The sequence below is a fragment of the Chelmon rostratus genome, chromosome 13 (assembly GCF_017976325.1).
Source record: "Chelmon rostratus isolate fCheRos1 chromosome 13, fCheRos1.pri, whole genome shotgun sequence".
Lineage (NCBI taxonomy): Eukaryota > Metazoa > Chordata > Actinopteri > Chaetodontiformes > Chaetodontidae > Chelmon > Chelmon rostratus.
The window spans coordinates 27,192,258-27,219,293 of record NC_055670.1 but is presented as its reverse complement, the minus strand read 5'-3'; the positions used below and the strand labels follow the sequence as shown (position 1 = coordinate 27,219,293).

Sequence of the window (27,036 nt, the reverse complement as noted above, 5' to 3'; positions counted from 1 at the left end):
GCCACTCATTTCCCATCAGGCTTTTCACTGCTGCAGCTCCTGGAAAGAAACGTTCTCACACTGCCTGTGGTCACATGACTGTCACATGACTGTCACATGACACCTTCGCGCTCACTGAAGGACAAACAGCTTTGTGTTTGTGAGAACTTCTTTATAAATGTCTTAAATCAGTTCTATCAATAATTTTATGATTATTGATAATAATAATTTATTGTAATTATTCAATCTGTCCAGCAAATTTAATTCTCCTCTTTTTATTTGTTGTTTAAATAAATTATATTCTTTAATCAACAAAATCGACGATATTTAACAGTTCATCAATTAAACTGATAACAACCTGACAAAAACATCAGCTGGTTTCATTTCTCGTCTCATCAATGTCTGAAAGGTTTTGACTATTGAATATTTCATTTTCTTCATTTTTTGATTTGTCTGTATTTCATTAGATTAAATTGATCCAGTTGAAACTTCATTTGAAAACGTTTTTATTTATAATCTGATGATTTTATTTAATATGTAATTTTTTATAAGATCGCTGATTTGCTTTTTATTCTTTATTTTTTTTAGACAGGACCCGTCTGCGCATGCTCCTGCCTCTCCTCCTGTGTGGAGAGAAAACAGTGAGAGGCCTCACCTGCGCAGGTAATCTACCTGTGTGAACCAATGGGGCGCTTTGGCGCTGCTGTTTGTTTGCAGTCAGTGCGGCACGAGGGGCGGCGTGGGTGCTTTGAATCGGCAGCTCGTGCCCAAACCCTCCAACTGACCAGAGATAAAGACTGATCCGGATCAGAGGAGGTGATGGTGTGCACGAGGAGGAGGTGGAGGAGTAGGACACTCCTCAATTATCCCTCCGCGTGAAGATAGGTGGCGCGTGGTGGCAGAGCGTCTCGCGCCTGTTTATGTTGCAGAAAAGAAAAAAAAAAAAAGAAAAACGGTGACAGGCTCCGGCGGGGAGGCGTCACACGGATCAGTCCCGACCTGCCCGCCCGGACCGACGCTCCCCTCCCGGCCACCGCTCTGTTCCAGCACCGGGACGCACCGGGACAACATCCAGATTTTTTCAGTGTTTTAGGGAGGGGTGCACGCGCTGCAGTAGCACTTTTTTATTTCCTGCCATTTTTTCCTCGCTGCTTCTGTTCCTTCAGCAGGAGGAAACACGGTGATTATCCGGTAGGTCTCCTCTCTCCTCTCCTCTCCTCTGCTTTTCTTACAGGAGCCAATCAAAGCGCAGCAGTTACCTGCGCTGCTCTACCTGCGCGGCCAGGTGAGGAGAGAGGTGCGCGCTCCCGCTCGCTGCTGCCGCTCCAGGTGTTGGATGGCTGGACGGGGGGGTGCAGAGAGAGACCGATGCTCAGCGCTGACTGGAGTTCTCAGTTCGTCCAGAGATGACGGCGGGAGGAGAGAAGCGGGCCGGCCGGGGAGCAGGAGCCCTGTCCCCGCGTCCTGCTGCCGCTGCTCCCCGCTCAGACATTCACAGAAACACAGAAGTGTGACAGAGCTGAACCCGCTCCCCAGATCTAATGTCACAGTCAGTCTCCTGCAGCCTTCCGCCAGGCTGGGACGCGTCTCGGGACCCACCAACAGGTTTGATCCGTTTCCATGGAGGACAGACGTGATCCAAACCTGATCCAAACCTGATCCAAACCTGATCAGCATGTGTTGATTTTATTGACCTGCGCACACAGATTACACAACTGCAGGCCTCAGTTCACCGCAGCTTATATAACCGCACATTTCCCGTCACACTCACGGATTCTGTCACGGAGAGATCTTCGTGATACACGAATCGATGAGTGATCGGTGATCGATGAGGCCTCGCAGATGAAATTAGGGACAGAAAAACGGCGTCACTTTCTGCGTCGGTTGGAAAAGAGACGCAACAAAATCCACAAGTTTATCATTTAAGTCGCTAAGTTCTTCTGGTGTGTGTGTGTGTGTGTGTGTGCGTGCGTGTGTGTATGTTGTGATGTGTGTGTGTATGTGTGTGCTGTGGTGTGTGTGTGAGTGTGTTGGTATGTTGTGATGTGTTTGGGTGTGTATGTGGCGATGTGTGTGTATGTAGTGATGTGTGTGTGTATGTGTGTGTGTGTGTGTGTTTGTGTGTATGTAGTGATGTGTGTGTGTGTTGTGATGTGTGTGTGTGTGTATGTGGCGATGTGTGTGTGTGTGTGTGTGTGTGTGTTGTGATGTGTGTGTGTGTGTATGTGGCGATGTGTGTGTGTGTGTGTGTGTGTGTGTGTGTCCGCCCTCCTCCTCCTCCTCCTCTGTTAGACCCGCGGAGTCGCTCCTCTCAGCAGAGATCAGGCGGACGGGGACGCGGGGCGGCGGTGCGGTGCGGTGCGCTCGGTGCACGCTCTCCAACAAAACAAACTAACTAAAAACCAAACTGAGGAGACTTTTTGTTAGACGGATTTTATTTTTCCGAAAGTTCCCTAAAGTGCTCAGTAAAGTGGGGTCCGGGTAGAGGATCTGGGTTTGGGATTTACTTTGTGTGTGCTGCTTGTCAGGGAGCGGGGAGGAGCAGCGGAGCGGAGCCGGATCGAGGAGCCCATGCGGACTGGACTGACTTATCAATGAAGCAGGAGATCATGGCGGAGGGTCCCCGCTGCAAGAGGCGAAAACAGGCCAACCCCCGGAGGAAGAACGGTAAGAGAGCACACACACAGACACACCAGGTCCCGCAACAACTCCCGCAAACTCCGCTGTCGTGAGGTGTCCCCGCCCGTCCGCCGCCCGGGCCGCGCCGGGAGGTCCCCGCCCGCTGTCCCGAGGACGCGACAAAAGACTTGGAAAAGTTATTTAACGGGACCTGTGGAGGTCTGGGGTAGGGCTGACTGTGCGGGGGCTTCTGGGGCCGGTGTATGATGGAGCGGAGCCGGGACCCGCAGGGACCCGCCGGGACCGTTATATCCGAGCCGCGGCTCCGCGTGAGAACCTGTGGATCCGCGTCTCGGCCGGACTCTGGCTGAGTTAACCGAGTCCCGGTCGTGTCTTTTCACACTTCAGGGACATTTTTCTCACTTTTATTGTGAATTCGTGCGTTAAAGTGTCACCGAGCGCCGCGCGCGCTCAACAACAGGAAACACACGAGTTCTTCTAAAATGACTTCAATTAGTGAGTTTAAAATGTGACGCACATTTACTTTCTTTTTATTTTGTCTTCACTGAGACAAATTAAAGAAAAGTCATAAACGTCTTTTCAGACTTTCATTTGTGTAAAATATTTTTTCTGTTCACTCTTTTTATTATTTTTATTTTTTTTGTTCATGAACAAATTGAAGTCAGCTGACATCCTCTTTTTTCTATTCGGAGTCTCAAACAAAAACCTGCCATTTATTCTTATTTTATTTCTCATTTTTAGATTTATTGTCCTTTGAAAAACTGCTTGGATCCAGAGTTTTTTGCGGGTTTTGCCGGTCCCGTTCTCCGCCCCGTGTGTCCGCCTGCAGCCGCGTCCCCCCCGCCGCTGGTCACCATCAAACCAGCTTTATCTGAATTTATTGTGATCAGCTGTTCGGACTCTCAGCTTCTCTTCTTGAGTTAACAGCGGTAATAAAAGCGGAGGCCTCGTTCACACTCAGCTTTGTTTCTGACTGAAAGTCGTTTAAATGTAGAGAAAAAGAAAAACGGGCCGACAGGAAGATTCTCTCCGTTTGAGTTTAAATTCTTTCTGTTTGTTCAGCAAAATAAAGTTCACACGTTTCAGATAAATTTCAGCTCGATTTAAATGTTTCCTCTCTGAAGTCTTCGTGGTTTTTCTGCTTGTGGGGATTCGGCTCTGTCTCCTCCTCTCGGGGGTCCCGGGGGGTTGTTGATGGGGTGGAGGGGGGCAGATTAAGACCTGGTGTAACAGGATCCATCTCTGGGTGTCTGTCCGCCTCATCCAGCTGTGAGGCTGCTGTTTTTTAATTCTCTGTTTGCTGGATGAAGTTCGGTGCTGACGTTTGTCTTGTTGTCTCCATCTTTACGCCTTCAGAGCCTCAGAATTTATTTTAAATTGACTCAAATCTGTCGCTTGAATTTTGGGGATTTGTGTGTAAAATGGATATTTTAGAATATTTCACCGTGATGGATTTGTGTTGCTCTCATCATGGACGCTGCAGTGTGACAGCGGTCTGTAATCGTGGCGTGTAAATAAAATAAAAAGCATTTTTGTCAGATTTAAAGGAAGGATGCCTTTTCTTCATGCTCTCACACAAACTATAACCTCTTAGAAAATCACCAGAACAGAATCTGACAGAAGAGAAAAATAGACGTTTAATGCAGAATCTGGTTCATTCGGACCGTTTGAGTCCTGCTTCAGAGCCAGAGACCAGGATCAGGAGTGCAGGAGGCCTGCTGTGTTTTCAGGCATGCAGGGGAGCCGGTGGTTGTTTCCCTGCAGCGGTGTCAGGCCGCCTGCTGCACCATTCATGCCACATGTCTCACAGCCGTGTCATTGTCCACTCAGAGGCCGCCGCCGCGCCGCCGTTTACCGTCTCCGCGTTTACAACCACGAAATCATCACATGTTCACGTCGTCGCCCAAAACCTGCGACAACTTCAAACACAAGGTCTGTTTTCAATGGTTTCCTGAGTCTAAGCTGCAGGAAACGGCGTCTGATTTAAAGAATAATCACCAAACTCAACGAGTGTTGAATCCATCAGGGAGGCCAGAATCACACGCCGACAGAAATCAGTGTTTCTGCAGTTTTATTCAGCAAATCATCAGAAAAGACGACTGAATTAACAGCAGTTAAGGTTTGTTTTTCACGTCGGTGTTTTAGATTTTTTAGTCAGTCGGTCTGCAGCCGACAGGAAACGAGCTAACGGTGTCACGGCCTGCTGGGCTGCGTCAGGACGCCGGGAGAAAACATTAATGGAATCTCTGTGTTTACGTGAATGTGCAGAGAGAAGGTTTGGGGACAGAGGACACAGAGGACACATGTCTCAGCTGGCTGACAGTTTCATCAGTTCTCTGATGGATCTTTAGTCACTTTGTCTCCGTCCCTTCAACCCGCAGAAACCCGCTCGGCCCGTCGCCGGTTCTTGTTGAGCACCTGTTGGCCCCGGATCATGTGAGAGGCAGGTTTACGTCCCCGCACCGCACAGATCCAAAGTCAGAGCGTCTTCTGATAGAGACGCTGTGCTCTGTCACTCTCATTCTCGCTGACCTGAATGTCTTTCATATCTGCTCCACCACGTTTCCCCCCACCCCCCTCAGTAAACACCTCCCCGAGGGCAGAACAAAGAAAAGCAGCTCCTCTCGCTTCGTTCTTAATCACAATTCAGACCCTCTGAGCGCCGCCGGGCCGCTCGGCTCGGCATCGTCCCGGATGAAAAGAGCTCAGGAAAAAGATGGAGGAGAGAAAAAGGAGGGAGGTGAAGTGGAAGGAAAAAGAGTGAGGTTAAAGAAAGGAGGATGTAAGGTGGAGTGAAGGTGTTTGTGCCCTATATAGACCCCCCCACCACCCCCGCTCATGGAGGGATAGAGTTACAGATGCACGAATCACAGCTGAATTACAGGACAGAAGGGCAAGAGACATTAAGACAGACAGAGAGGGGGGGGGCTCTGCATGAAGCATCTTCAGAAAGTAAAAAAGAAACAAACCCTGATGTGTTTTTGAGCCTTTCAGAGACTCGTAAAGTCCCGTTTCTGTCAGACTGACAGTTTCTAAGGAAACATTTGGTTTAAATTGGTTTTGAAAATAGAATAAGTCCTTAATTTTCTGAAGCTATTAGTGGCTCTTGACACAGTTTTATTTCCTTCACAACGCTTCCAGTTCCTTCACTGTAAACAGCAGCTAGAATCATCTTTATTTTTCCTCAGTCCTTCCCTGAATATTATTCTTGAAAAAGAGAAATTAGTAATAAAAACTTGAAGTGTGTTTTCAAGCTCTGAGTTTTGTTAAAGTCAGAAACACTTCAGCTTCCTTCAGTCTGCACGTGAGAAATGCACGAAGCATCTTAAGGAAACATTTCCCTTCCCTAACTTCCCTTAAAATAAAAGAAATTACAAAAAGTCTATTTTAATGTGACAGGAAAGACGGAAAACACTTCAGGTTCCTTCAGTTCTTCCTTTAAAGGAAAGAACCTTTGAATGTACGTCAGTTTTCTTTCAGTGTTCGAGGTGTTCAGGTTCAGTTTTCTATTTGAAAATTGTTGCTTCAGGTTCCTTCAGTCTGGATCAAACAGATAAAAGAAGCATTGAATGAAATGAGTTCCCTCATTGGCTTCCTAATAATTTAATATATAATAAGTAAAGCAGATTGTCTGATGTGAGGCTCTGATTGGTCGCTGCAGCGATGCCGCGGCGTCGTGAGGAAACGAGTTTGTCTCGCAGCTCGTTCCTTCCAGGTCCGTTTCAGTGTCCCAACGAACCACGTGTCCTCACAGTGCAGGTGTAAACCAGCCAGTGTTGTTTGACGCTCTTCCTGTAGGGGGCCCGGTGGCCCCCGGAGCCCGGGGCCCCTCGCTGTACCGTGCCTCCGCCGGTCGGGCAGCTTTGTGTCGGAGCTCAGCCGCTTCTTAACAGGTCGGGAATCAAGTTTAAAATGCACCATGTGATATGAATTCCTAATTTTTCTCCTCCCCCCATCCCAGAGCTGTTTTATTGTGAAGAAAAGCAGATTATCTTTATTCACCTTCACCCCCCTCCTCACCCGTCCTAACCTCCCCTCCAGGATTTAGGCTGATTTACTTCACCAAACACCTCTGGTTGGACAGCAGAGGAGGAGCCGGGGCCCCGGGAAGAAGGGGCCCTTTGTTCAGGGGGGTGCAGCAGATAAAGCTGCAGCAGGCAGACACGTTATATTAACAACAGGAAGTATGGTTAATACACCCCCACCACACCGCCAAAATAAAACGCACACATAGAGACGTCTGTGGTCCCGAGCTGCCACGTCATAGTGATGTCACAGTCACGTGACCTGTGTGACATCATTCACGAGGCGAGTGGTTTCGTCGTCGCTGCAGAGATTTTTTTCCTGTTTTTTTTATTATAGTTTCCGAATTGTTTCTCCACTTTACTCGTTTTTTTTATTTTCTCCACGTTGTTTCCGCTCTGGATTCAGAGTCTGAGTTCAGCTCGAGAATAATTCAGCAACATTTCCAACCATCATCTCATTCCATCAGGATTTTAGCTCATAAAGACGAAGTATTATTAGTATTAATATCCGTTAGCATTATAAAGTATAATTATAAAGTAGTACGTAAGAAGTAGTATTATCATGAAGTATTCATTTAGAATAGTATTATCAGTAGCACTCGCAGTGGATCAGGTGAAGGATGACGATCTGACTTCGACTTGTTGACTCGAGTTTGTCCTGTTTGCCCCCCCCACCCCGCCGCCACACACACACACACACACACACACACACACAGAGCTTTCTTCCTCCAATGATAACACACATTACTGCACTCCTTCTCCTTCTTCTTCTTCTTCTTCTTCTTCTTCTTCTCCTTCTTCTTCTTCTGTCACACAAAGCTCATCACTGTGCCGCCAACAACAAAAACCCCTCAGACGTCTCCTACGCCTCCCATGATGCATCAGTGCAGTGGAATGGTGTTGGTGTAAAACTCCTCTGGTGTTTGAGTGTTTCAAGGTGACTGACATGCGTGTATTGTCATGCCCCCCCCCCCCCCCGTTCATGTTGCCATGTGCACATTTTCTTCATGAGTGAGCTCACAGTCGCACGGTGACATTTTGTCGCCGTCAGCCTAAACAGGCCGGACTGAGCAAGGTCAGAGACAACAGGCCGACGGACGAGCAGGAGGACGCTGCTGATAAGACACTCAGAGGAAGCAGTGAGACACAGCTGGAGGACAGACAGACAGTAACCGACAGTTTGTAGTTTCATATCTGAGTAAAAGAAAACTACAATAAAACTACATTTTTGTTTTTTGTGTGGATGTCGTCTTCCCACAATGCATCTCATTTTTTGTTGTACGTCCTGCAGTTTTAAAACAAATATCTTTGAAAATACAAAAAAAATGATTTCTACAATTTTCACTTTAAAATAATTTATTTTAAACTCTTTTAAATTATCCAACTTACCGTACTTCTAAAAGTTTTATTTTATTTTTAGCTTAGCTACTTAGCTTATATTTATTGCCACATTTCTTAACAAATTGTAATTTACCATTTTGTTACAATTTTCTTTTTGTATTTGTTGGATTTTTTTACTCTTTATGATGTTTTCCTGTATTTTTTACTCCTGATGTCTTTTAGAAGGCACGTTTTTCCACTTTTTTACAAACTAGCATTTTTATTTTTTTCTTAGTTTTCATGTTTTCAGTTTTGAAATTTTGTATCATCCAATTATTGGACGTCTGCCTCCCCTGGCTCCAGGTGAACAGGTGTAGGTGAACAGGTGTAGTTGAACAGGTGTAGGTGAACAGGTGTAGTAGAACAGGTGTAGTTGAACAGGTGTAGTTGAACAGGTGTAGGTGTGATGTGACAAAATAATTTGGACACACTGACTGTTGATTGTCACAGGAAGTTTTTAACCCTGTCAGAGAGGAAGTCATTGCAGGGAAATAAACCTGTTCAGGTTCAGAGTGAATCTGCTGCTCTTGTTCCCATTGGCCCCGCCCTCATAGGAGCGGTTCGTTTGATTGGCCGAGCTCCCGCGGCAAGGTCACAGACATATGGAACAATCAATAACGGATGGCTGGATTAAGGTGTCATGACATCTGTGTGTCCAGACCGCCAGCGTACGGCTGAATGACTCGACCCCCCCGAACGCCCCCCTGTACCTCTGTCCCATGGCTCCAGGCCCCGCCCACCTCTGTTTGCCTGTTTTAGATCAGTTTAAAATCAATGAAATCAACCTTCGTCTGTCATCTGTCGCCGCTGCTTTTTATGACCATGTGTGTTTTCTGCGCTGACATGAACCTCTCATGACAGCAGCGGACAGGTGCAGTGTCAGGTGTGAGCAGTCTGAGTCTTCTAAATGTTGCATTCAAGGAGGCTCAGACATCAGAGACTTCAAAGTCAGTCAATTTGACAGTCATCTGTCAGTAACAAAAAGTGAATGCGGATGTTGAGAAAAGGATCGAGGGGATTTAATCGTTTCGGGCACGGAGGAGGTGATTGGCTCATGATGAAATCTCTGGTAAAGGTGTGGGTGTCGACGCCGGGCCAAAGTCAGCCTGACAGCTGACAACTGGAGCTGATTCTCAGCTAAAATCTGTCCACAACCCAGAACACAAGCAAAAGGTTATTTATATCTGCATTTAGTGTCAGAAGACTTGAAGAAGTGTGTCGACGTGCGGCTGCAACCAGCTGGATATCAGCTCAGAGAAAACTTCAACAGTGAAAATGACTGTTGCATAGTCATCATTGAACTAGATACAAAAATGCATCAACAGGAAACAACAAAGTGCACCGTTGACACGGTTAAAACGGTTTAGAAATGCATTATTATCTTTATTCAGTCGTCACGGAAGAAGGTGCAAAAATGCGTCAACGTTGTAGAAACAGTTGTGTTTCGTTGTCGGCGGCTCAGAAATGCAGCGATCATTATTGTCAAAAGTGACTCACAAATCACTGCAAAGATTCAGAATGTTTGCCAGCAAATAAATGTGTCGTAAGACACAAAAACGCTTCGTAGAGTTACGCTGGAATTGGAATAAATGTATGAAGAAAGAAAAATGTGTCGTCAACGTAGAAAACAACTCAAAAAAGCGCACCATCCTGAAAAATGACGACCGCTGCATCGCTGCGTCGTCAAGAGACTAAAAACTGCAGTGAAACAATCCGAGTCATCGTTGGTCCTCTGAGGCCAGAACACTCAGACCTGTTTCCTGTGTTTCTCATATTCGAGAGTAAAACCTGGTTTTGAACTGGACTGGAAGTCGTCAGCTTCCTGGTTTGTCCTGAGAGCAGCTGAAGGGTCGATTCGTTCTTCTTCATTGGCACGATAACTTTCCTCCTCTCCGTCAGAGTTTGTGTCTGATGGTCAGAGATTTTCACCTCCTCGGCTCAGGAGGACTCGTCCGTCCACTCGGACTCTCCGTCCTCTCAGTGAAAATCTCCTCAGGCCAGATCAGATCAGCGGGGAAGGGACGCCACTTCCTGGTCACAGATCTACCAATTAAAGTAATGAGGCTGAGGAGCGCCGCTCGGTGCGGCCCGCCAGCCTCGGGGAGAAGTCCTGCTGAACTGACCCCCGAGTCTGAGGTATCTGAGCTGACACTCCTGTCAAAGCTGCTCCGCGGAGTCCGGTCTGAGGTCTGAAGGAAACTTCTCCACCTCTGCTGAGCTGCAGCGTGACCACCAGAGAGACGACCCAGAGTCCAACATCAGATGATCAAGAAGAAAGCAGCGTGACGTTTACTTTACAGTACTTTGTTACCCACAATGCAACAGGGCTGTTAGACGGCTCTGCAGATGCTCAGAAAACCTCATTAATGAAAATAAAATGTGCTGAAGTTCAGTCTGAAACTGAAAGTAATGTTACAAATCTTTGCTATTTTTAAGTTTAAACTGCTTATCACATAAAAAACAAGATAAAAACATCATCAACGTTTTTATATTATTAAAAATGGTCTTCATCAGTCAAAAGTGTCATCTTCACCAGAACAGACACAAACATGCATCATCATTGTCTAAAATCTGACACGACTTTCCGTCAAAGTTTCACTTGTTTCTTTATCGATATCCAGATATCTAAAGTTTGATAAGTCTGATCACACCTTTACATTTTCAGTCCCATCAGTTCTCAATGAAGTGACGCCAGTTTGAGACATCTTCAAGCTAAAACCATCAACCGTCGCCGCAGCGATGGTTGATGAGAGGAACCTCCAAGCCTCCTCTGATTGGTTGTCCCCAGGGGGCGGAGCCGACGCAGGGGCGGTGTCTTGAGTTTCATGGACTCAAACACATTTCTGCTCGTGAATGACAGCCGGAGTTTGATGAGGGTTACGGCTGTCGGACATTTTTATTGAGCTAAACGAGCGTGACGGCAGAGTTTTGATTAACTGGGAATAAAAGGGACTCTGCGTGTGTGTGTGTGTGTGTGTGTGCGTGTGTGTGTGTGTGTGTGTGTGTGTGTGTGTGTGTGTGTGTGTGTGTGTGTTGTCATCTTTACCTCAATGCTGAAAATATTCATGACACAAGTCTGCATTTAGGTGAAACGTGTCCCCAAACCCTCTGAAACCAGCAGTGTACTGGTTTGAGGGCTTCTGTGCCCTCAAATATTGACGTTTCTGTCCAAGCGTCTTTATAGCATTGAGACTTCTTCAACCTCTGAAGCTAATTAAACTTTGCAAAGCCGGTTACATGACAAACGATTCAAAACTGCATTGCTGCTGCGAAAGAAGACATTCGTCATTGGCCAAAGAGAAATCTGAAGTGTTCCTTCATCATCTGCATTGAAACTGACACAAACTCGTCTTCATAGAATAAGACACAAAAATGTGCCGTCGTATGACGTAATTGAAGCGTGCTGTTGTCTGGAAAAGTGATCTCGTTGTCTAAAGTGCTTCAGAAATGCACATTGGTCATTGAAGAAGACTCCAAAACGCACCATCACCACATTTTCTGAACGTTTCCGTTCGTGTTTCCACGAGTGAGACTCGGTTCATCAAAGCCAGTTTTTCTCTGAGCTGGTGCTGATGTTCAGCTCTGGTCAGCTTTATGCACCTTCAGATCTGCAGCGACCCCGTTGGACCGACCCATTTCAGTGATTTTTTTCCCGGCTCGGTTCCCACGGTGACGGGCCGCTTCGGTCGTCCACCTTCGCCGAGCAGCTGCGAGAAGTCTCGTGCGTCGCTTCTGAGCCGGCGCAACCGTGTTTGCCGTGGGATTACCAGACTTTGGTTTGAGGCGGGGGGGTTGTGTAAAGGTAGCCATGGGGAGGACCCCCTGTAGGCCAGGAATGCCGGTCAGGTCAGGGGAGGAGAGCAGGGGGAGGTGGGGGGGACACTCTGGGATGGGGCAGGTGCCTTTGTGAGTCCTGTCAGCCATCAAAGGAGCAGGCAGAGCTGAAAAGGTTAGCAGAGGAGAATAATCCCCCCTCCCACCAAAACCACACCCCCAGCCCCAAATATCCTCCCAGCCTTCAGCCTGAACTGTGGCTGACAGACGCTTCATTCTCCTTCACTCTCCTGCTTTTGTCCACAGTGATTTATCACAGCTGAAGACAGAGACGCGGTTCAGACAGACGCGTCAAAGATTCACCGACATCGTCCAGAAAGAAGCAAAAGTTTGTCTCGATGCAGGAAAGGACTCAAAGTGCAAACCTGAAATATCCAAACACTGCATCGTCTTCAGCTAGCAGGGATTTAAAACGGCAGAAACATGTCGCTGTAGAAAACTACGAATGCATCGTAATGAAAACAGACTCAGAACTGTCAGAGATGCAGGAATCCAGACACAACACGTGCTAACAGGCTAACTGTTAGCTGACGTGCTAACAGGCTAACCGTCAGCCGACATGCTAACAGGCTAACCGTCAGCTGACGTGTTGAGGGGTCACAGTCAGCTCGTCAGCATCAGTTTGATCAGAACATATCAGCTATCGATCCGCGGGGGGGCTCTCTGATTATCTCCACTCGTCCATGTTTGTACATGAGGAACTTTAATCCTCTGAGCAGATTAAGCTGTTTTCACTGTGGATGATCCAGTTTTATCTTCTGACGGGGGTGTTGTTTTTAGTTTTGATGAAGCTCTTATTCTGAAAGTGACTGGCTGATAAATGTTGCAGATCCCACTTCCTGTCCAGACTGGACCTCATCCCTGTCTGTCCTCAGTGGGACTGTCCTCCTGCAGCTCCTGTGTTTGGGTGGTGATGTTGATGGGGGCGGTGGTGGCGGGGGGTTGTACAGGTTGCGTCATGGGACCCGAGGTGTCCCCTTTTGTGCAGCCTGTCAAACGTGGTTAACATGCGGCTATTTGTCTCCTGAACCCCCCTGGGTGCACAATGGTCTGGGTGAGCCGGGCCGACGGCGGGGGGAGGATGGGGGAGGGGGTGAGGGAGGTTGAACCCGGGGCTTTAGTTGTTTCCCCCCCGCCTCCTGTCTTTCTCTCTTCCTCCCACTCTCTCTTTCTCTCCCTCCATCTTGTTGTCTCTGACCCCGCCCCCCCCCCTCCTCCCCCCCAGTCCTCCCCTCTTGGCTGCACACAGCCCCTCCGTCATTGTTGGGTTTCATTATTTGCCCCCGGGCCGCTCCTCGCTGCGGTTCAGGCGTTATCTGACAAGGTGCTTCAGAATGTCGGCCGCCGCTGCCAGACAGATTGGACCTTGTGAATGTGTCAAACTGAGCGCGCCCAGGAGCGCCACCGCCAAAACAATGGGGTGGATTGTTGGTTCCCACCGACTCGCCCACCACCCCCACCCTCACCCCTCTGCTGCTCTGTAGCTTCCAGCAGTAACAACTGTACCTGACAATAAACCTCCACTGTTACCAGCTGCTCGTCTTCATCGCTGAGAGTCATTAGAAAGTTCTGGTTCTGATACCAGCGTACGTAATCCGAGCTGGATGCGTCACCGACAGAGAAGGTTCTAAAGAAATGATTCACCAATAATTAAGCATTGAGTGTTGAGGTTCAGCAGCCAGTCCTCGAATCCAAACCATCAGAACCGCCGACAGAAAAGTGGATTTAGTATCTTCAGAGAGATCTTTGAGTCTGTAATCGAGTTTTAGAAAAGGCTTTAACACCACAATTATAATTCTAATTATAGGCCTCAAACTTTATGAAGCTCTGTGCTATACTATATTAGATAAGGTAAGATAAGATAAGATAAGATAAGATAGAAATTACAGCAGCAGGTGAGAGCAGCGGGAAGAAAAACAGCAACAGAGAGAGAAATAAAAAAAAAACATAATACATAATAAAAAGTAGACTACATTTATATGTACATATTATACAAGCAAGAAGAAATGTTTACTATATAAAATAAAAAAGAAGAAAATATATTAAAAACTATGTAAGAGTTCTAGTTCTAGCACAACCCAGTTCTTTAAATCTAGAACTAGAATTATTAGAACTCCCCTGAATTAGAATTGTCGGTGTGGTGGTACAACCTTTTGTAGTAGCAGAACTTCAGTTCTAGGACTTTGAGCCCCTGAAAACTGAGGGGACACTCAGTGTCTCACGTGCAGACGTGCTGAATATTTCCTTTGATGAAATGGTGCAACAATGAGGAAATGATGTGATTTGAACATTTTACTGGTGTAAACATCACAGAGTGATGAAGAGCTGCAACAACACTTTACATTTACTGGATTCAAGATGTGTGAAGCAGCAGCAGCAGCAGCAGCAGCAGAGGAGCTGCCGGCCTCATTCTTCCACTGGTCTCTAAATCTGCAGCGAGATGCGCTCGGGTTTTGTTTCTAACGTTACCATTTTGAATAGTATTTCATTGTGTAGGCTAAGACAGCGAGCGCAGGCGCAGCGGCTTGTACTCGCTGGTTTGCAGTGGTTCTAATGTGGCAGATAAAACCCCCAGCTTTGATATCGCCTGCTCCAATAAGCCCCTTCAGCCTGCCAGCACCTGCCAACGGGGAGGTATGCATTCATCTCCCCCCTAACAGGATTATACTGCTCTGTAATTGATTCATTTGCAGTGAGGGGAGGTGACAGTGCTTTGGAAATGAGAGTTTAGGTAACAGGCGCCCCAGAATTCAACCGACTCCATGTGTCAATTTTATTACATCAGTCCAGATGAACTTGAAAGGCCGGCTTTGTGCGCGCTCATTGGCTGTTTGTTCCTCGCTCAAAGGGACCCGTTTCAATGGAGGTCATTGATGTGTGTGTGCTTTTCCTTTTCTCTCCTTCCCTCTGCGCTCACTGTGTGTTTACGCTGCGCTTTATATCAGTGTTTGTGGCACAGTCACTGCCATGTGTCTCTGATCAGTTTTTAGTCGGATCGATGTGACACAGATGAAGCATGTTAAAGTCTGGATCAGTTCACGCATGGATGAGATACAACGATGATGATGTGACAGGAAAACAGGCGTAACCGGGTCAATCAATAACTCGCGCTGAAAAAGCCCAAATCCGGTCAGTCAGGGTCACTCGTGTACACCAGGTTAAAGGGAAACAACGTTCAAACGTACACGTTTTTGACGTGTTTCACTGCAGACGCTCTGAAAAGGAAGGAAAAGCACAGTGGATCTTAAAACGTGGTCCCAGAGAGCTAGCATGGACACCGTCAGGACCCTGGAGCTACACCTCAATGTCATGCAGCCAGTGTAGGCCAGCATCAGTGTTCGCTTTGTGACGGGTCCGTGGTCAGCCAAAATGATCACTGTGCTACAAGCTAACAGTTTAGCAAACATTGCTGGAGTGATAATAGGCCCCATGCTAGCACTTCAGCATATTGCTAGTGAAAGTGGTCTTCATGCTAGCACTTCAGCACCTGCTTATTCAAATGATAGTTAACTTCATGCTAACAATTTAAGCTATTCTCAGCACTGAACTTTAGTTTAGCATTAACATTGTGGTGAGTCATGTCAGTAAAACGCTAAACTTCAGCATTGCAGCTAATAGTAAGCTACATGCCAACGCTTAGATAAGTGCGACTTTGACTGTTAGCAGTGACAGTCTTCATCCTACTTTTTTCTACATTATGTTGAGTAATAGCAGACTCCATGCTAACATTTAGCACAGGGCTACAGGGTCAGCATCATGCTTAAACTTTATGACCAGCTACATTATCTCCACACTTCATGTTAGCACTATCAGCGCTGAGAGGCGAGAAAGAGCCGGCCGTTATTGTTCTGGCATAGGAGGAAAGAACGCACCGGTATGTTAGCATTTCTAAAACCAATCATAATCATATTGAGTGGTGCTAAGCCCAGGATGCAGTGACAGTGCCCTTAGTGGGGGGGGGGTGGACCATGTGGGAAGGTGGTCTACAGGAATGGCAGTAAAATGGGAAAGGCCCAGCAACAGAACCAAGCTGGCCTGGCAGCCATGAAGGTTGCTAGCTTGGAAGTTGTTGAATGGAAACAGGAACGGGAGGAACCACTGAAATCATTGGCCAATGGCAGGCTTATACCAGCAGCCTACTTCCTGTGAGTCAGACTTGTGATAAGTGATAGTGGGCTCCATGCTAACACTTAATGATTGCAGGCTCCATGCTAACACTTAATGATTGCAGGCTCCATGCTAACACTTAATGATTGCAGGCTCCATGCTAACACTTGCTCAACAATATGTTGGGGGGGGGGTAGATGACTGTTAGCAGTTTAGTGAAACCTAATGAGGAGTGATGATAATAGACTTCATTGATGAGTGATAACTGGTAGCTAGTTTTATGCTAACACTCAACGACAGTGTTGTTGATTATTGTGAGGATGTCGTGTTAGATCACAGTAAATCAGACAGACTTGTGTTAGACTGGGAGTAATGGGAGTCTGTCCAGTCCCTGTGTAAACCAGTTCACCTGAATCTTTCTCTCCATGCTCCAGACTCATAATGAGGCTGGGAAAAGAAGCCCCCCCCCCCCCCCCCCCTCTGGGGCAGAACTAGGTGACCCAGTGGACACAGCCTGCCCCGGGCAGTGGTGGTGGGGGGCGTCTTCACGCCATCTCAGGAGCCTCCTTTGTCCTGGACGTCTGGCACGTTAAACTGAAATGTGCACACAGTGATTTAAATGGAGCTTCAGCAGAAAGAAGAAGCTGAAGTGAAGCTGAAGCTGAAGATGTTTTTCATCTCTGAGTAAAGATGAAAGAATAGAGAAGACGATGAGATGGCTTCCTGTCCCTGATTCTGTGTTGTCTCGTCGTGGCTTGATGCGCCACAATCCTCTTTGGTCCTGAAATCTGGGTTAAATGCAAATTGATCCAAGCGATACCAGACGATAATTACCATCCGACTTATGTGTACGTGCAGCAGACCAGAAGAGAATTCAATAAGACCTGGATGTGTCTGCACTGTAGGCCCCATTCAAGTCGATCCACAGCGGTCGTTATTTCAGCCACAACGACACGAACAAAGGACGCTGAGCCGCCGGGACTGGAGGTGTTTTCACCTTAAACTTCACCGAGGAGCTGCTCAAAAATCACTCAGAGCATCTGTGCTTTCCTCACTGATGTCTGGCAGCCGTGTCCTTTCTTTCTTTTGAACAGTACGGGGGCTCCTGCAGTTCCCTGAGTGTGATTCAGGGCCGGGTGTCAGCTGACGGCTCGGCTTGCGTCTGGATTTGATTTCCAGATGAATTGTGGGTCGCGTGCTGAGCTCCGGGGGTCCAGTTATGAAAATAAAACCTGTCGTATTACTGCCAGTACTCATTTTATCAAACATATCAAGTGAAACGTCACAATTTCCCAAAGTTCAGGTTGAATTCTTCTTAAAGTGTCGTTTTGTCTGACAACAGCTCAGTTTAATGAAGACCATGAAGTGCATGAGAGCAGAGACGCTCTATCACCTCTGCTTCTAGACTCACATTCAGTGGAAGTGAAGGGTTTCGTTTGCTGTCCAAACTCTGCGGACGAAGACTCTGCTGTCATTTTATTTACTGATAAAAATCTAATTCTCCTTTTTCTTCTTCTTCTCTGTTTCCGGTGCGGCTCCGCTGCTTCGCCTCGACCTGAAACAAACTCGTGGTGTGAAAAGCAGGTAAGGAACCAAACTTGATAAAAACAGTCACGCATGCAGAGTTTCCTCTTTTCTGTGTCGACACTGAAGTGTCCTTGAGACCGAGTTCCCTTTGCTGGCTGCTGTAATCTGCTGACACGTTGTTTCACGGGGTTTGTTGACCTTGTCACCACATTGTTGGTTCTTCTTCTGTTTCTGAGAACACACACTTTAAACAGACACACACACACACACACACACACACACACACACACACACCTTCCCGTTATGCCCTCGCACTCTTTTATTTCCTTTTCTTCTTTCACACTTCCCACTTCGCTAACGTTGCCTCCTTCCTACCTTCTTCGCTGACAGACGGAGTGTTTGCTGGTTGAAAGGAGGAGAAATGAGTTTGTCGAAGTGGTTTTGAGATCGTCGGGCAGAGCCCAGTTTCATTTTCTCGACTGCAGGAGATTTTAGAAAATGCTCAGATAGTGAGGATTTGTTGTCCGTCTTGGTGTTTCATGCTTCAGTGTGAGATCTCTGATTGATTCATCAGTGGAAACTCAAACTGGAAAGGAAATCGTGTTTTCTTTTATTTTTGGGATCACGTGCATCGTTAGTTTATGATCCTTTAAACTGAGTTAAATTAGTCGTCTTCACGTGCAGCTGCAGCTGTCAGTAAAACTCAGCTTCCAGAGAAACTTGCTTGGCTGAATATTTCTATCCACTGTGGCCAGATGTCTCCATTGTGGCATCTTGATCGGATCGGTCTGTCCGGGTCAGTTTCCTCCGGTCGAGTCGGTGCTGCGCCACACAATGACACTCAGACAATAGTGTTCTTCAGCTTCGTGTCAACAGTTTGTGTTTGGTCTTTTCCTGTTTCAACATGACAGTGTCCTCGTGCACAAAGTCAGGTCCATGAAGTGGACTGGTCTGTTCAGAGTCCTGAACCCCATCCTGATCGGGATCATCAGTGTTGGACCTTACTGATCTGGTGTCTGGATGGGGGACGATGATCTGTGGCACTGCTCAGCTGTGCACGTACGTCCGGACGGGTCGTTTACTTCTCGACTCCCTGAAAGTTAATATTGAAACTGGTCAGAGAGCAGCGTCCCACCAGAAAGCCGGGAGTCAGTCAGTCCGTCAAAGTACAAACAGTGAAAGCAGCCGAAGTGGAAGCGCTGAAAGCTGCATCACTCCAAGTGTGAATTTAAAATGTTCAACGTTTCAAACATGAGTGATTTTAGGAATCAGAGGAACATTCAGGAGGGAGAAGAAGAAGCTGAACGTTTTCAAGAAGTTTCTGTGTGAAAATGTAAAAGAGGACGAGCGACTCGAAGCGGTGCAGCAGCTGTGTGACAGACAGACGGTCAGGAGTTAACCTCTGGTCCAGTCCTCAGTTTCTCTCCGGATCGGCTCACTTATGTCGCCTTGCAGCTCTGTGACACTTCATTTCTCTTTCTCACACCTTCTCTGTGGAGGTGTTTCAGAGTGCGTTCACACCTACCTGTTGGTTAAACCCGGCGCGTTAGCCCGGTCAGTTTGAGCTGGAGTGACAGCCGTCAGTCGAACCCCGGCGCAGACCAAACAACCAGGCCGAGACCCTTTACCGAGGTGGTCTGGTCCCAATAAAGCTCTTGAGCAGAGCATTGGTGGTGGGAGGTGATCCGACCTCGATCCGATCCACATGCTGGGCTTCAAACAAAACGGCTCCTGTGGTCAGGTGTGTTCATCGCCACAGAACGAATCGATGTCACACCTGGACGAGTGTAATGTAGAGCACCTTCATCAGCACCTTCATCAGCACCTTCGTCCCACGTTTACATTCTTGCTCCTGGTCCAGACACAGCTGACCAGTGAACAGTCTCACGTGGTTTGTAGTGTTGCGTTTGGGCAAAAGTTCACCATCTGATCCACTGATGCGGGCCAGAGACCATAACTGCTCCACAAACTGACAGATCAGAGTTCACACTGGACAGAATCTGGTCTGGAAAAGAAGTCAGAGTGGTTTTCTGCAGAGCCTTGTGATTGGTTCCACAGAAACCATGTGACTGGTCTTCAAGCTGCACGGCTTCACTTCATTGGATTTGTGTTGAGTTTTTTTACTAATACCAAACGATAAAGGTTTTTAAATCTCACTGCGAGAAATAAAACTTTTTTCATTGAGCAGAAGAAGCAGAATCTTTCCGTGACTTGAAGTTTTCATGTGAGAAGCAGCAGAAACACAAATAGTTCACTGTCTGTGTGGTTCTGTTTGTACTTTTCTTTGGTGTAGAAATACTGCATATATTGATTGAAGGAGGGTTGAATCCATGGCAACAGGACAACAATCATTCCTTTGATACTGTAAAAATACAAACAGGACGGTTTTCATTGAAGAGATGATTCAAACCTGCGACTGTCTGATGAAACATATGGTTTTACAATAACGAACAGTTAGTTTGTGGCCCAGAGGCTGAATGTGTTTTCTGGTCACTGCAGACTGTCAAACAGCTTCTCCTGGACTTCCAACAAGTGTTTGTGTCGAGGTTTCAGTGAATACAGTCAGTCAGTGTGTGAACAGCCTCTCAGAGACTCTTCATGTTGTTGGCGGCGACAAATCCCTCTTCTTCCTCTTCTTCCTCTTCTTCTTCTTCCTCTCTTAATTTACGACTACTCACACTCTCTCGGGACGTAAAAAGAAGGAGTCTTGAGAAAACTGCAGCACAGAAACGAGTCTGATGATGAGTCCGCTTTGCTTAAATGCTTTAATTGGTTGAGAGGATGGTGGATAAAAGGCTTTTATTTTGAAGTGCAGTGAGAGTGTGGCTGGAGAGGATTCAAATGTCCCCCGTTCTGACTGCAGCAGGACGGGTTTGGGTTTCAAAGCGTGCACTCGAATGGCAGTGAACTTGAGGGGGTGTCGATGTCGTCTGCTCCCAATAGAAACATTTATTTCTGTTTTCTGTATCATTATTTTAAAGCAAAATCTCAAATCAATTAATTAAAATCAGGATTTAATTTACTTCATTTATTTACATTTGTCAAACAGCTGAGGTGACATGTGGCTCTGGGAGGCAGGCAGACTTTTTGACACACACACACACACACGCACGTGCGTTTCTGTGTGTGTGTGTGTGTGCAGCTCGGTCATAAGGAAACGATTTCAACAGTAATTAATAAAATGAAAGACGCTCAGAGGCAGAGTGACGTTCAGATCAATGAACCCTGTTAAAGCGTTCGCCGTCACACAGACAGGAAGACGCTCCTCCACAGGGACGACTGAGCTGCTTCATCGTTCTGACACCTGAACACACCTGGCGAGGACCTCGACTGATCACATTCTGTGTTTCAGGAACAACATCGTGTTGTTACAGCTGATGTACACTTTGTGTTGTGTGACAGAGATTAGCTTCAGGTCTCTTATAGATCTGAACCGCGTTCTCATGGTTATTTGTGCTGGTGCAGGACCAACTGAGCACACAGAGCTCTGTAGGTGAGACTGAACATCATCTTCCTCCACAGCTTCGACCTGAAACAGCAGCTGTACAGTGATCCCACAGTAACGACATCCCCTCATCATTTTACCAGCACCTGATGTGTTCAGAGCACCTGACAGGTGATTTCTTCACCTTCAGCTGAGACTCATGCTGACCTCTCAGTGAAATATCTGCACCCAGCAGCAGCAGGAATGTTTGACTTCAGTCTCCTGAATCTGAAGCGGGGGTTGATTTGGTTTTAAGGTGGACTGAGCTCCTCCAGCTTCGCTCTCTGTCCTGTGTGACTTCAGCCTGCCGCCTCAGAGCCGAGGCGTTATGGGCTGTCCTATTGTCTGTGGTCCTGCTGCCGACTGTGCAACAACAAAAGGACCAGCGTTTATGACCGAGGCCTGCTGGGCTGAAGGAAGCCCGGGACCTCACCCCCCCATCTGGCCTCCTCTGCAGGTTTAGTCTCAGAAAAGAGAAGTGACTGTTTTTGGTGTTGATCAGGTAATAAAGTCGACTTGTTGTGTAATCTCATGTTTGGGGAAGTTGAGGCGTCCCTCCTCTCTGCTGCTGCTCAGTCGTCATGTCAACTTTCAACACAACAACCCTGAAAACATCGGGGAGGGGGGGGGCAAACTGTGGAAAACCCTTTTTATCAGGAAGAGAAGAAAACAGAAGAAAAGTTATGGCTGATAAAAGTGAAACAAACAGAAACCAGGTCATGTTTCTGATCTGCTGGGTGGGACAGCGAGGGCCGGTCCTCGAACAGCCCCCAGTGTGTTCAGACTACACCGCGGCTCTGCGATCCTTCGTCCTCTGTCATGAACACAGAGCAGGTTGCAGGTCATCAGTTTCCAGATCTGTGTGTCATGTGATCAGCGGCGGCTCCTCGACGTCTGCAACGAACCCGCTTTAACAGACTCTTTGAAATAAATCCTGAGAAATGAATCTAATGATGATTTGTCTGGTCTCGTTTCTCACTTCGTCTTTTTAATTCTTGCTGCTGCGTCTTTTAGTTGAGTCTCTTTGACAGGAAGTCTTGTTTCCATCGTGGCGGCTGAATGAGCCATTAGTCCCTGAAAATAAAACATATGAGGATGAAGAGTGAAGAAAAGTCAAATGTTTGTTGGAGCGATTCAGCGTTTGATGGTGTGAGTTGTTTCTCTGCTGCTGATGGTGATGATGGTGGTGGGGGTCGTGGTGATGATGATGATGGTGGTGGGGGTCGTGGTGATGGTGATGATGGTGGTGGGGGTCGTGGTGATGATGATGATGGTGGTGGGGGTCGTGGTGATGGTGATGATGGTGGTGGGGGTCGTGGTGATGATGATGATGGTGGTGGGGGTCGTGGTGATGGTGATGATGGTGGTGGGGGTCGTGGTGATGGTGATGATGGTGGTGGGGGTCGTGGTGGTGGTGATGTTTTATACCTGAGTGCACAGGTGACTGATCAGCCGGATGTCTGCCGGCAGCTGAAGCAGTGACCCTGCAGCCTGTTTCAGTCTCTGAAGTCTCTCGTCCGTCTGGTTAAAAGCCACAAATGGATCGTGAGCCCACCAGCTGCACTCAAAGCCTTTAACCCCCCCCCCAGGGTTTGTTTCTCAGCTGCTCAGATGATGTTAAAGGACGAACGTGAGGAAGTGGCTGTTTTACTGGAAGTGTGAGTGAAAAACAGCGAGAGCGGAATTAGAATATCTGGGTTCATTATTTCACAGAAAATTCAGTCCCTCCGTGGTTTATCGACGACACATTTATAAACTACAACACGTCTGATGTCCACCAACATCTGATGAGACAGAGAAATAATCAGGATTACATTTTTAAAAGTATCCGACTACCAAACAAGAATACAGTCAAGTCCTGATTTCATCAAGTTAAATTAGGCTGCAGCTGCCAGGTATCAGATTATTAATCTGATGTCTGCTGTGCAAACATTCCGGTTTACCAGATGGCGTGAGATCGTCGTCAGGTGATCGTCGTCAGGTGACATAGGCAAGAATGTCCTCATATGGAGGAGGTGTGACGCAAACTCAGGACCGTCCCTCAGGAGGCTGCTGCTCGGGTCACATTTGTGTCCTCAAGTTAACTCACATCACGTATTGAACTGAGCTCACGGATGGAGTGAAACTAAAACCTTCCCAAGTAGTTTTAGTGGCTAAACCGAATCAAACAGCTTCACAGCATTAACCACGTGTTTAAGGTTGTTACCATGACGACAAACAACACGGTTTTCTGTCTTCATCCTGTCCTGCGCTGTTCATGCGCTGGTCCACCGACAGGACGCCTCCTCTCAGTTTTTACGTTTGTTCAAAGTGCCTCTTTTCTTTCACCCTGATCGAAACATCCCTGAGACGTTCAGGTGTCTTCACTCTCTCTGGAACTCTGACCCGAGGCCCCCCAGCTCAGGACGTGACCTACTGGTCTGTGTGGAAACCAGCAAGATTTACTGGGAGCTGGATGTTTGTCTCAGATTGAAAGAGATTGGTGGTTTTTCTCTGAAGCCGCGAGCCCAGGACAGGAAGTGGAGACACCTCTCAGCTCAGAGGTACAATGGAGACCACATCGCGGTAACACTGGACTCATTGTACTGACACCCTCCTCCCACCTCTCCACCTCCCTCCCTTCTGACTTCCCCCTCAGCTCTTATTGTCAGTGGGGAGATGCTGCTCTGTTCAGGACAGCAGCAGCATCACAATCAGACCTCAGAGACTCTGAGAACCAAATCTCAGTCTGCAGGTTTGCACTTTCTACCAGCAGAGGAAGGAATCGACATCTCAAGACTAAATATGCAGCCAAATATATACACCAAAGCACGTAACGGGGGGGGGGGGGGGGGGGGGGGGTATTTTACAGAGTGCGGACCAAACGTATAAAGAGCGACAAAGTCTGTGTAAGTAGGAGGTTAGGGTGGATGGATGAGTGGAGCACCCAGGAGACCAGGCAGTCAGTGTTGCCTTATTTTAACGTACGTAACTTCGTTCACACTCGTGACATCACGTGTTTACATAACGTACCAAACGTAACCATCGTACTTATGTTAAGCTAAGCTAATAATCTTAAACGTGACCAAACTGTAATCATGGTCTGAAATATTTCTCAGCAAGCTTTATTTTGAAAGTCTAAGTGGATGTTGCGTATTTATTATTAGTTACTCGATGGCGGAATGAAGGCGCGTTCGCTGCAGGTCGTGGTCCTGACACGGTGAGCTGGAGGATCATGACTGCTTCATGACTCGGAGCTCACGTTATGTCCGTCTTCTTTTTAACTCGAAGGATTATCTCTCCTTCACTTCCCTTCCCTCCTCCTTCTTTCTTCCTTCTGTTGTATCACTTCCTCGTTTTTGACCAATAGGCTCGCACCTTGATAGAGAACCAGCTTCCCACTCAAATCCACACACAGTATCGCTGTGTCATCTACCGATGACTCCGATGAAGACTTGTGGCGCTCGCGGCTTATTGGTCATTTTAATTAAGGCAGTTTATTTTGAAGAACCGTACAGTTTGCCCTGGATCCTCTCTGAAGGAGAGACCATGTTCCAGCCATACATAAGAGCCCGTCTGATCCTGTTTGATCTGGATTTTACAGCAGGAACAATCTGAATTTGATCCGACACTGAAAGCTATATTTGAGCTTTATTTTGTTAGACTGCTAGCATGCTAACGCTAGTCAGTTTTGTTGTCTCTGTGACGAATCAAACAGATTCATGAAAAGTTAAATCATGGACGGCAGCTTTCAGCCTGAATCGTTCGTTCAGTTCGCTCTAAACTCGTCTTTTTTCCTGTGAAACGATTCTCTGGAGCTCAGGAACGACCGTAGCCTGTAGACACAGAGATTACAGTCAGGTGTTTCCAGGTGTCAGCCACCTGACCTGGTGGCCTCTTGGCTCTGATTGGTCCACAGCCTGTCGGTGAGTCACAGTGGCACGGAGGTGGCCCGCAGTCGTTCCTCCACTTGACTGGAAAGTTCGACCTCGGGCAGCGGGGGCCTGTCAGCTCCTGTCACCTCACTGAGCCTCGACGCCATCGACAGCACGGGTAGGGAGTGGGGGTGGTCTGCCCTGGGGGGGCGGGGGGTTGTTCTCAGGTCACATGATGGATGAACACATCTGTCAGTCCAAAGGTGTGACCGCGAGCGCCGACCCGCTCCAACGACACCTCACTTCCTGTTTGTCCTTCACCCTGGATGAGCAGACCTCCCCTCTACGGCGCTGACTCACCGCCGTTAATAACCCGCCTGTTTCACCGCTGCTGGAAAACACTCCGTCACTGGCTGCTACAGTCACATGTCGGCTCAATTATTGGTTGATGGACACAAAGTGAGTTTGTATCGACAAACAAATAAAAATTGGCTCTTTTCACCTTTTCTACAGTCAGCTCATCATGAAGACGACCTATCACCATCAGGACTGTTGTTCAGTTGTTCCGGCAGGTCCAGGTGGTTGCTGTGGGCTTCTGGTTGGTTGCTAAGGCAGTACAGTATGGCAGTGGTTGCTATAGTGTACAGCAGCACCACGTTGTTGCTAGGTGTCGGTGAAGGTCTGTTTTAGTCCACTTTAGTTAGTCGGACCTTTCACAGCCATCAAATTATTTTCACGTCTTGGAGCTCATTGATTGGACGAAACAATCCCAACTCAATGTCCACTTACTTGTATGTTTCAGAGCTTTCAGCCAGACCACACAGTCTTCACCTACAGTCAGCTCGGTCATTCTGGATGGAAATTCAAACTGATTGGATGATTGTGTGCCTGAGCTGCCCGAAGGCGCCAAACGTCGACCTTCCGTGAGCTGAGAGTGAATGTTTGAGTGGAAAGTGATGACGGCTGTGGTTTTCTCCTCTTTCTCCTGTTTGCACGGTTCTTCTGTCCGGCTGCAGGTTTTGGTGGACGGAGGTCTTGTGAGTCAACGTCAAAGTGGTTCCATCAGCAGTTTCACTACTGCAAACTGTTCCAGGAACAGATTCACAATACCTCTGAAGACCAGTCAGCCTGATGTGAAGCAATACCTGACACTGTGTGTGTGTGTGTGTGTGTGTGTGTGTGTGTGTGTGTGTTGATTAGTGCTCGTTAAGCAGGGGGAGGGGCCTGTTTTGAATATTAGGATGAGTGCGTGTATTAACACGTGTTCACATGAAGGCCCTGAAACGTTTCGCTGCTTCGTCTGAATGTGGACGACGTGGGGCTGCCGGGTGGGCTGTGAAGAAATGCTGCCGATTGTTTAATTTAATTTAATTTAATTTAATTTAATTTAATTTAATTTTAATTGAGCTGAAAATTGGCTCGAGGAAGAATTTCTACGTTGCGTTACGTTTCAGTAAAACTTCTTCTGCCTCCGTTTCATCAGTTACGTTGTGTTGCATTAAAGTTTCTGTTACATTTTGCGACATTCCACTTTTACATTATTTACACTCATCACACGTTTTGTTACGTTGTAATTTGTTGTGTTGCATCATTGTGTTGCATCATTGTGTACATCTCGTACATTACACTTTGTAGCATTCGGTTATGTGACGTTATATTTGATACTTTTTGTTGCATTAGTTCTGTGTGGTTGTTTCACTTCACATCGCAGAGTGACGCTGCGTCACGCTGCTGAACCGTCACATCGTGACTGTTGCATGTAACGTCGTCGTCGCACCGCGTTGTGTTTCAGCTGTACGAACAACGTGTGACATCACTTCAGTGATTGAAATGTTTGAGCCGCACTGCCCAGCTGCCGGCTAACGTGTCGACCAGATGAGCTGGCTCTGGCCCAGATGTGGCTGCTCGATTTGTTTCAGTTGTGGAGGAGCAGGGTTTCGGGGGCGTTCGGACCAGCTGGGGGCACTGCTTGGTTCTGATCTCAGCCGTCCGATTTCTGAAACGAAACTCTGTCTCTGAGCCGAAGGTCACGTAACAGCGACCGAAGTTCACGAAGCTGACCGTCGTCAATCAGGATCAGGTTTTATCTGACCCCCCCGCCGATGATCCGCCACAGATCAGCGAAGTGTAGGCGAAGTTTGAACCCCTCGGTCTGCTGCTGCTGCCACTCAGAGCAGAAACATGAAGTAGTTGAATGTTTCTTGAA

At 47.3% G+C, this 27,036-nt stretch overlaps 1 protein-coding gene across 4 annotated transcripts in view; it reads left to right on the top strand.

Annotated features, from left to right (window-relative positions):
• The first annotated feature begins 1,011 nt into the window (after window positions 1-1,011).
• Window positions 1,012-27,036, top strand: part of zeb2a (zinc finger E-box binding homeobox 2a) — a 56,498-nt gene continuing 30,473 nt past the window's right edge. For 2 of the 4 annotated variants that reach the window (XM_041950108.1, XM_041950105.1), the window contains exon 1: window positions 2,289-2,646. In XM_041950108.1, the coding sequence (XP_041806042.1) occupies window positions 2,574-2,646 (73 nt within the window). In that variant the 5' untranslated portion in view covers window positions 2,289-2,573. Of the gene's footprint in view, window positions 1,171-2,224; window positions 2,647-27,036 lie in introns of those variants that run through there. The other 2 variants (XM_041950106.1, XM_041950107.1) reach the window with 2 other exon arrangements.